This window comes from Muscardinus avellanarius, assembly GCF_963383645.1.
Source record: "Muscardinus avellanarius genome assembly, chromosome: 18".
Taxonomy (NCBI): domain Eukaryota; kingdom Metazoa; phylum Chordata; class Mammalia; order Rodentia; family Gliridae; genus Muscardinus; species Muscardinus avellanarius.
This window is the reverse complement of record NC_137804.1, coordinates 41366845-41374997: the sequence shown is the minus strand read 5'-3', so window position 1 is coordinate 41374997 and position 8153 is coordinate 41366845. Positions and strand designations below refer to the sequence as shown.

Below are 8153 nucleotides of genomic sequence, written 5' to 3'. Positions count from 1 at the left end.
ACACATCCCTTTTTCCGCCTTCACTGAGACTTGTGTTCTCGTCTGCAGAAATGGCGGCACTGGGGGCTCTGAGGATCGGCTGCACTGGGTCGGGCTGCGGATGGGTTGGGGGCAGTTCCAGCAAGACCAGCTGACCAGAGTCAGCTCTCCCAAGGCACCCTCAGCCACAACGCAGGGCCGTGCGCCCTACCGCCTCCCGCGTCCCAGGGACCTGCCGGAGACGCCCACTCCCCATGTTATCTCCTCCCGGGTACCGATTTGCTCGAACCACCCCCACCCCGCTCCCTGTACCCTTTCTCCAAATTGTCAGACGTGGTCCTGTCGATCTTGGGTCTCCCAGATGGCTGCTCTGTCAGGAGGGTGGAGACTGTGCACGCAGAGTGCTGATTAGTACCGAGGAAAGGATCAGGATCGGGATGGGGAGTGCCGCTCAATGGTTAGCGTTTCGCCGGCCTCGCACCGGGCCCGCGGCTCCCTCCTACGACTACAAACGGGGAAGAGGTTCACAGGCATCTGGGTTCCTCCAGAAAGATCCGGACTGGCCACACCTTCTTGGCAGGAAGCCGCTTACCGCAAATATTTATTTAATAGTCTGAGTCTGGGTGGTGGTTATGGGAAGATAAAAGAGCTATTGGCATCATTTAAAGAGTATTTAGCAGAAAGGTGCTGGAGATGGCGATCTGAAGTAGAATGCCAAGCCGGGCGTGGCGCACGCTTGTCATCCCCGCATGCGGGAGGCTGAGACGGGAGGACCGCGGTTCGCGGACAGCCTCAGCTACTTAGTGAGGCCCTCCGCAACTCGGTGAGACCCGGTTTCAGAATAAAGAATAAAAAATAGGGCTGAGGGTGTAGCTTTGAGGTAAACTGCCCCTGGGTTCCATCTCCAGTACCACACACACACACACACACACACACACACACCCTTATTTTTATCAAACATGGGTGCTGGGGGCTGGAGATTATAGGTTTTCTTTTCTTTTTCTTTTCTCTCTTTTCTTTCTTTCTTTTTTTTTTTTTTTTTTTTTGTGGTGCTGAGGCTGGAACCCAGGGGCATTCTATTTCTGAGCTACATCCCCAGCCCTATTTTTTAGTCTTTATTTTGAATCAGGGCCTCACTAAATTGTGGAGGGCCTCACTAAGTAGCTGAGGCTGGCCTTGAACCTGTGGCTCTCCTGTCTCAGCCTCCCAAGTACTGGGATTATAGGCACATGCCATCATGCCTGCATGCCTGACTCCCAGGACCTTTCTTTCTTTCTTTCTTTCTTTCTTTCTTTCTTTCTTTCTTTCTTCTTTCTTTGCAGTTCTTGGGATGGAACTCAAGGGCATTCTACCTCTGAGCTATACCCTCAGCCTTATTTTTTATTCTTTTTTTTTTTTGTGGTACTGGGGTTCCTGGAAGCCCTTCTACCTCCGGGCTACACTCCCAGACCTATTTTTACATTTTCATTTTGGAAACAGGGTCTCCTAAGCCAGCGCACGGCTGGCTTCGAACCTGCGCGATCCTCCTGTCTCTGCCTCCCAAGCGCGGGGATTACCCGGGCGCCACCACGCCCGGCTATTCTTTATTTTTTAATTTTTTTGTAGGACTGGGGATGGAACCCAGGGGTATTCTACCTCTGAGTTACACTCTTTGCCTTATTTTTTATTCTTTATTTTCAAACAGGGTCTCACTAAGTTGCAGAGGGCCTCATTAAGTAGCTGAGGCTGTCTGCGAACCTATATCCTCTGGTCTCGGCTTCCCAAATGCTGGGATTACAAGCGTGTGCCACCGCGCCCAGTTTATTTTTTATTTTAAAAGAAGGTCTCACTGAGTTGCGGAGGGCCTCACTAAGTAGCCGAGGCTCTTCTCAAATCTCATCCTCCTGTCTCAGCCTCCCAAGTATTGGCAGTACAGGCAGGTGCCATCACACCTGGCTCCTGGGATTATTTATTTATTTATTTATTTATTTTGGGTACGGATGGAACCCAGGGACGTCCTACTTCTGAGCAACACCCCTAGCCCTATTTTTCTTAATTCTTTACTTTTGAAGCAGGGTCTCACTGAGTTGCAAAGGGGCCTCACTAAGTAGCTGAGGCCAGCTTTGAACTTATGCAGTCCTCCTATCTCAGCTTCCCAAATGCTGGGATTACAAGCGTGCGCCAACACACCCGGCACATTACTTTTAAATGAGATATATAAATCTAAAATTTGGTTTTTGCATTGCTTGGGCAAGTGTGAATTTTCCCCGCTTCCAGAACTTGGAGAAATTGGTGAAGACGTCCCACCGGGCTTCCACTGCCAGGTGAGACGGGGCGATGTGGGTGTCACTGAGAAGCCTCGGTCTGGGGGCCCTGAGGGCTGGCTCTGGGCATCCTTGAAGTTCTGGGCTTCAGGTGCACCTGGAGCCAGCTGGTCCTGTAGCCATCAGCATGCGCTGGGGAGAGGCAGGTGGAATCTTGGTGGAAACCTCCCGGCCTCCTGCCTGGTCAAGTCTCCTCCTGCACCAGGACCGACGGGAACTGGGGTTTCGGGCTCCCTCTTGGCCTCAGCCGCCACGCTTTGGGCAGGGGGTCTGAGAGGAGGCTGGGCCGGTGAGGGCTCTGGCTCAGGGCTTGCAGGCCTGGGGCTTGGGGGCCGAGGGCAGGAGACCCACCTGCCCACGGTGTCCGGGTGGGCCGCAGGGTGGTCCAGGGGAGGAGCAGCTCCCGGGCGGGGGCTCGGGGCTGAGTTTGTGCAGAGAATTCCTGTGGGAATTAGCTCCTCCGCAGGCCACGGAGATACCAGGGGAGGGTCAGGGGCCTGTGTGCACAAACACGCTAAGAAAAACATCAGCAAATTGGGTTCAGCTGTGCTTCCCAAGACACCGGGCCAGGGTCAGGCAAGGCTTATTCCAAGACAGCTAGGAAAATTCCACCTCCAAAAGCTGTGTCACAGGATGAAAAGGGGGATAATACCCAGTCATTTTCCACGCTGGAAGGCATCGGGAGCACGCAGCAGTCACTTCCCGGTGGGTTTTCTGTTTTTTTGGGGGGATACTGGGGATTGAACTCAGGGGTGTTCCGCCTACAAGCTTTCTATTTTTTTTTTTTGTTGTTGTTGTTTTGAAACAAGGGCTTGCTAGGTTGCTGAAGGTCTTGCTAAATTGTTGAGGCTGGCCTCCACCCTGCAGTCCTCCTTTCTTAGCCTCCCAAGTACTGGGATTATAGGCATGAGCCACCACGCCCATCTTGAGCACATTTTTTCCCCAAATATTTTCTATCCACCACTGGTTGAATCCATAGATGTGAAACCCACAGATAGGGTGGACTGTATCTGTCCACACACCGGCACGTGAACGTCCACAGCGGTTCTATCTGTCATAGCCGAGACTGGAAATAACCCAGATGTTCCCCTGCCAGTAAGTAAATGACAAGCTGTACTCCATAAAAATAAGGGAATACTACGTAACAGTGAAAAGGAACGAAACATTGACACACACAGCAATGTGGGGAGATCCACACAGGCTCCAGGCAGCCGCTGCCTCAGCGAGACCCCGGCTGGCCTCTGCCTTTCCTTTCATGCCTCTTCCAACCCCGGATTCTGCTCTGAGGACCGCAGACAGGTGCAAAGCCGATTTCCCGTGTTATTCAATCATTGATTTTAAAGTTTCAGTGATCAGAAAGCACTGCACGGGGAGCAGGCCTCTGAGGGGCCGAGGGGCCAGGTGAGGTGGTGTGTATCAGTTCCTTGTTGACGCTGTAACCAGTTGTCATAGGCTGGGGGAGGGAGGGGCAGGGAAGAACAGAAGTGTGTTCTCTGGCAGCTCTGGAGGCCAGAGGTGGGGGGTCAAGGCGTGATGGGGTCACTTGCCCTCCATGGCTACAGGAGACGTCAGCCCCGGGCCTTGCCGGGCTTCCAGCGAGCGCAGGCCCTTAGGGGCTCCTTGACCCCCTCTTCCTGTGCCTTCTCCCCTCCATGTGTCTGTGTCCTCCTCCTCCTCCTTCTCCTCCTTCCCTCCTCCTCTCCTCCTCTCCTCCTCCTCTTTCTTCTCCTCCTCCTCTTTCTCCTCCTCCTCCTCCTCCTCCTCTTCTCCTCCTCCTTCCCTCCTCCTCCTCCTTCTCATCCTCTTCCTCCTCCTCTTCTCCTCCTCCTTCTTCTCCTCTCCTCCTCCTCCTCCCCTCCTCCTCCTCTTTCTTCTCCTCCTCCTCTTTCTCCTCCTCCTCCTCCTCCTCCTCTTCTCCTCCTCCTTCCCTCCTCCTCCTCCTTCTCATCCTCTTCCTCCTCCTCTTCTCCTCCTCCTTCTTCTCCTCTCCTCCTCCTCCTCCCCTCCTCCTCCTCTTTCTTCTCCTCCTCCTCTTTCTCCTCCTCCTCCTCCTCTCCTCCTCTTCTCCTCCTCCTTCTTCTCCTCTCCTCCTTCCCTCCTCCTCTCCTCCTCCTCTTTCTTCTCCTCCTCCTCTTTCTCCTCCTCCTCCTCCTTCTCATCCTCCTCCTCCTCCCCTCCTCCTCCTCCTCTTCTCCTCCTCCTTCCCTCCTCCTCCTCTTCTCCTCCTCCTTCCCTCCTCCTCCTCCTTCTCATCCTCTTCCTCCTCCTCTCCTCCTCCTCTTTCTTCTCCTCCTCCTCTTTCTCCTCCTCCTCCTTCTCCTCCTCCTCCTCCTCCTCCTCCTCCTCCTCCTCCTCCTCCTCTTCCTCCTTCTCCTCTTTCTCCTCCCTGGTGCTAGGGATTGAGCCCAGGGCATTCTACGTCTGAGCTATACCCATGGCCCTATTTTATTTTAAAATTTGAAATAGAGTCTCACTAAATTTCTGAGGGTCTTTCTAAATTGCCAAGCTGGCCCTGAAGCCACCATCCTCCTGCTTCGGCCTCCCAAGTACTAGATTCACAGGTGTGCGCCACCACGCCCGGCTTCCTCCTTCTCTTATAGACACCAGAAGCTGGATTCCGAGTTCACCCTGTTCAGTATAACTTCACTTTAATTTAGCCAATGTCACCTGCCAAGAGCCAAATTACCAGGAACCTTACTTTTTAAGGGTTTGAATGAATTTGGGGGTTGACTAGCAGAACCTCCACTGCCAGGTGAGCGGGGATGTTCCCTCCCGCATGGCAGGTGTGCCTGACCCCCTCTCGCCCTAGGAAGGCGACGGAGCTCTCCCCGGGCCTCAGTTCCTCGGCCTGTGAAATGGGTGCTGGGCCAAGCACCTTCCCAGGAAGAGCTGGAGACTTTCTTGGGCCCCGATGTTGGATCTGGCGATTTTCTGTGTGGTCCTGAAGAGGCGCCAACGTCTCTTCGTTTTGGGGGGTGCCGGGAGTCGCGGGGTACAGCATCTGAGTCTGAGTCCAGCTGAACCTCCTCCCTTGCGAGGCCGGAGGCACCTCTCCGGGGGCGGGGACTAGACAGGCCCCAGCTCATTTGCATAGGATGCCATCCGGCCAATCGGCGCCGGAGGCTGCGGCCCCAAGGCTTCTTGCGATTGGCTCGGCTCGAGGCGCCCCATTTTAGAGGTTGGTCTCGCGCAGGTCACCGCCTTCGCCCGGGCTCCAGGCACCAGCACGGTCCGCCTCCTGCCCCAGCAAGAGCAGGGGGTCCTCGTCGCTGGGCAGGAAGCCGGGGGGCTTCTTGGCTCCAGGAAGGGTTTCTCCAGGACCCTGGGGGGAGGGAGAAGGAAGACCCCGTCCCCGTTTGTGTCAGGTCTTGTCCCGGCCGGGGATACAGAGGGCCTAGGAGAACGGCCTTCGCCCTGGGTCTCTCTTCCCGTGGTGCATCTGCTAGACCTGTCTCCTCTCTTCCCCGGCTCCTGTCTCCTGCAGTCCAGGTCACTACCTCTTGTTCACACCCCCCTCTTGCTCTGCCTGTTCTTCAAGAAAGTAAACATTTCCCCTGGCAGCTGGAGGGACTTTAACACACAGGTCAAAGGTGTTCCCTCCCCAGCAAGCCTGCTCCAGCCTCAGGGCCTTTGCACGAGCTCCCCCTGTCCCCCCCCCCCCCAGAACAGATCTCCCTACTACCGGCTTCAGTGTCACTCTGTCAAGATGCAAACCCTGGCTCCCTGGCTGACACAGCTGCCCGCTCAGCACCCTGATTTGTTAGCATAACCCTCATTGCCTGGGGAGGCCGGCTTCTCTTGCTGTTTGTGTCAGCTCCCACTGGGCGGTGGGGCCAGACCCCCAGGGACAGTTTCCCCAACTCAGCAATCACATGGCTTTGGCCCACATCCACCCCCCCCCCATGTTTCTTATGTAAGATTTTTCCCTCTGAGATGGCTCACTGTTGAATTAAGTAATTTTGTTTATTTTGGTAGTGGGGTTTGAACCCAAGGGCATTCTACCTCCAAGATACACCTCCAACACTTTTTATTTGGTGTGTGTGTGTGTGTGTGTGTTTGTGTGTGTGTGTGTGTGTGCAGTACTAGGGATAGAACCCAAGGGCATTCTACCTCTGAGCTACACCCCCAGCCCTATTTTTTATGCTTTTTTAAAATTTAGAAACAGGGCTTCGCTGAGTTGCAAAGGACCTCACTAAGTAGCTGAGGCTGTCCGTGAACCGCAATCCTATTTCAGCCTCTCAAATGCTGGGACTACAAGCGTGCACCACAGCGCCCGGCTTATTCTGTTTTGAAACAGGGTCTCACTTATTACAAAGGACCTCACTGTGTAGCTGAGGCTGGCTATGAACCTGGGATCCCCCTTTCTCAGCCTCCCAAGTACTGGGATTACAAGTGTGCACTACCACACCCAGCTTTTCCCTCTCTCTCTCTCTCTCTCTCTCTCCCTCCCTCCCTCCCTGTTTGTGTGGCACCAGGGATGGAACCCAAGGGCATTCTACCTCTGAGCTACACCCCTAGCCCTATTAATTAATTAATTTATTTATTTATTTATTTGCAGGTCTGGGATGGAACCCAGGGGCATTCAACCTCTGAGCTACACCCCAGCCCTATTTTTTATTCTTTATTTTGAAACTGGGTCTCACTGAGTTGCAGAGGGCCTCACTAAGTAGCTGAGGCTGTCCGCGAATCGCGATCCTCCTGTCTCAGCCTCCCAAATGCTGGGATTACAAGCGTGTGCCCGTGCCTGGCTTTATTTTTATTTTTATTTTGAAATGGCCTCATTGGGTTGATGAGAGTGTCACTACTTGCTGAGGCTGTCCTTGAACTTTCAATCCTCCTGTCTCAGCCTCCCAAGTACTGGGATTACAAGCGTGCGCCACCGCGCCTGGCTTGAGACCCTGCTAGGGCTGTAGTTCAGAGGTAGAATGCTCCTGGGTTCAGTCCCCAGTGCCCCCCACCATAATGATATCAAACTGTGCTCGCCCCCGTGATGGATAGTAACAGCCCCTGGAGATGGACCAGGCCTATCTGAGCCTCTCTGGGGGTTGAGAGAGGCCGGGGGATCAGGACTCACCAAATCCCCTCCCCAGAGGTGAGGCCCCACCCCAAGTGCACAAAACCAGCTGGCTGTGTCCAGCACCGGGAGCGCGGGCCGGGACTGACCTTTGCCGTGCAGTCATCCTGCGCGGCCCTTTCGTCCTTGAGGGCCACAGACGCCGTGTGGGGTGCCAGGTCCCACCACAGTAGGCCAGGGCCCAGGGTGCTGCGCTTGGTGGGGCCTGAGGGGCGGGGAGAGACGGGACACTTAGCGATGGGCCTGCGGGGCCGGAGGCCGGGCTCTGAGCAGGGGCAGGGACAGCTGGGGCCACGGGGCTCCATGGGTGCCCCTCTCAGTCCCCGCAGCGACCTCCTGGAAAATGCTGGCGGGCTCTGGCCCCTGGCCTTGGCTTCGCAGCCGCAGGCGGAGGGGTGTTCCAGAGCGTCTCTGGGCGGGGTGGGAGGGTTCGATGTGGTTTGGTTCTGTGCAAGCGGCCCATGCCCGGCCCCCAGCCAGAACCTGGCTCTCAAGGGCTATAAAGGTGTTTCTCCAACTCTCCTTGGGGACCCAGAATTCTGGGAGAGGCCCGAATTCCACGCATTGCCAAGAAAATATTTCAGCACCAGGGACAGCGCCGCGCCAGCATCCCAGCAGGACTCCTGCCCCCCAGCCCGGGGCGGTCCCCCAGGTGGCCCTGAGCACAGGTGGAGGGCGCTCGGTGCCCAGGGCGAGGGAGGGCGGGATGGGGCTTTCTCTCCCGCTTCCGGAGCTTCCAGGCAGAGGGCGGCCGCTTACCCGTGGCGTAGCTGACCAGCGCCCCGCACAGCATGGTG

General features: G+C 55.7%; 1 protein-coding gene across 1 annotated transcript in view; it reads right to left on the bottom strand.

Moving 5' to 3' along the window:
- Positions 1–5454: 5454 nt before the first annotated feature.
- SLC5A5 (solute carrier family 5 member 5) overlaps positions 5455–8153 on the bottom strand; it is a gene marked incomplete at both ends in the record, with an annotated part of 10627 nt that continues 7928 nt past the window's right edge. Inside the window, 3 exons of the mRNA XM_080715432.1 lie at positions 5455–5604; positions 7446–7561; positions 8116–8153. The exon at positions 8116–8153 is cut by the window's right edge and continues 87 nt beyond it. Of these exons, the coding sequence (XP_080571558.1) occupies positions 5455–5604; positions 7446–7561; positions 8116–8153 (304 nt within the window). The remainder of the gene's footprint in view (positions 5605–7445; positions 7562–8115) is intronic.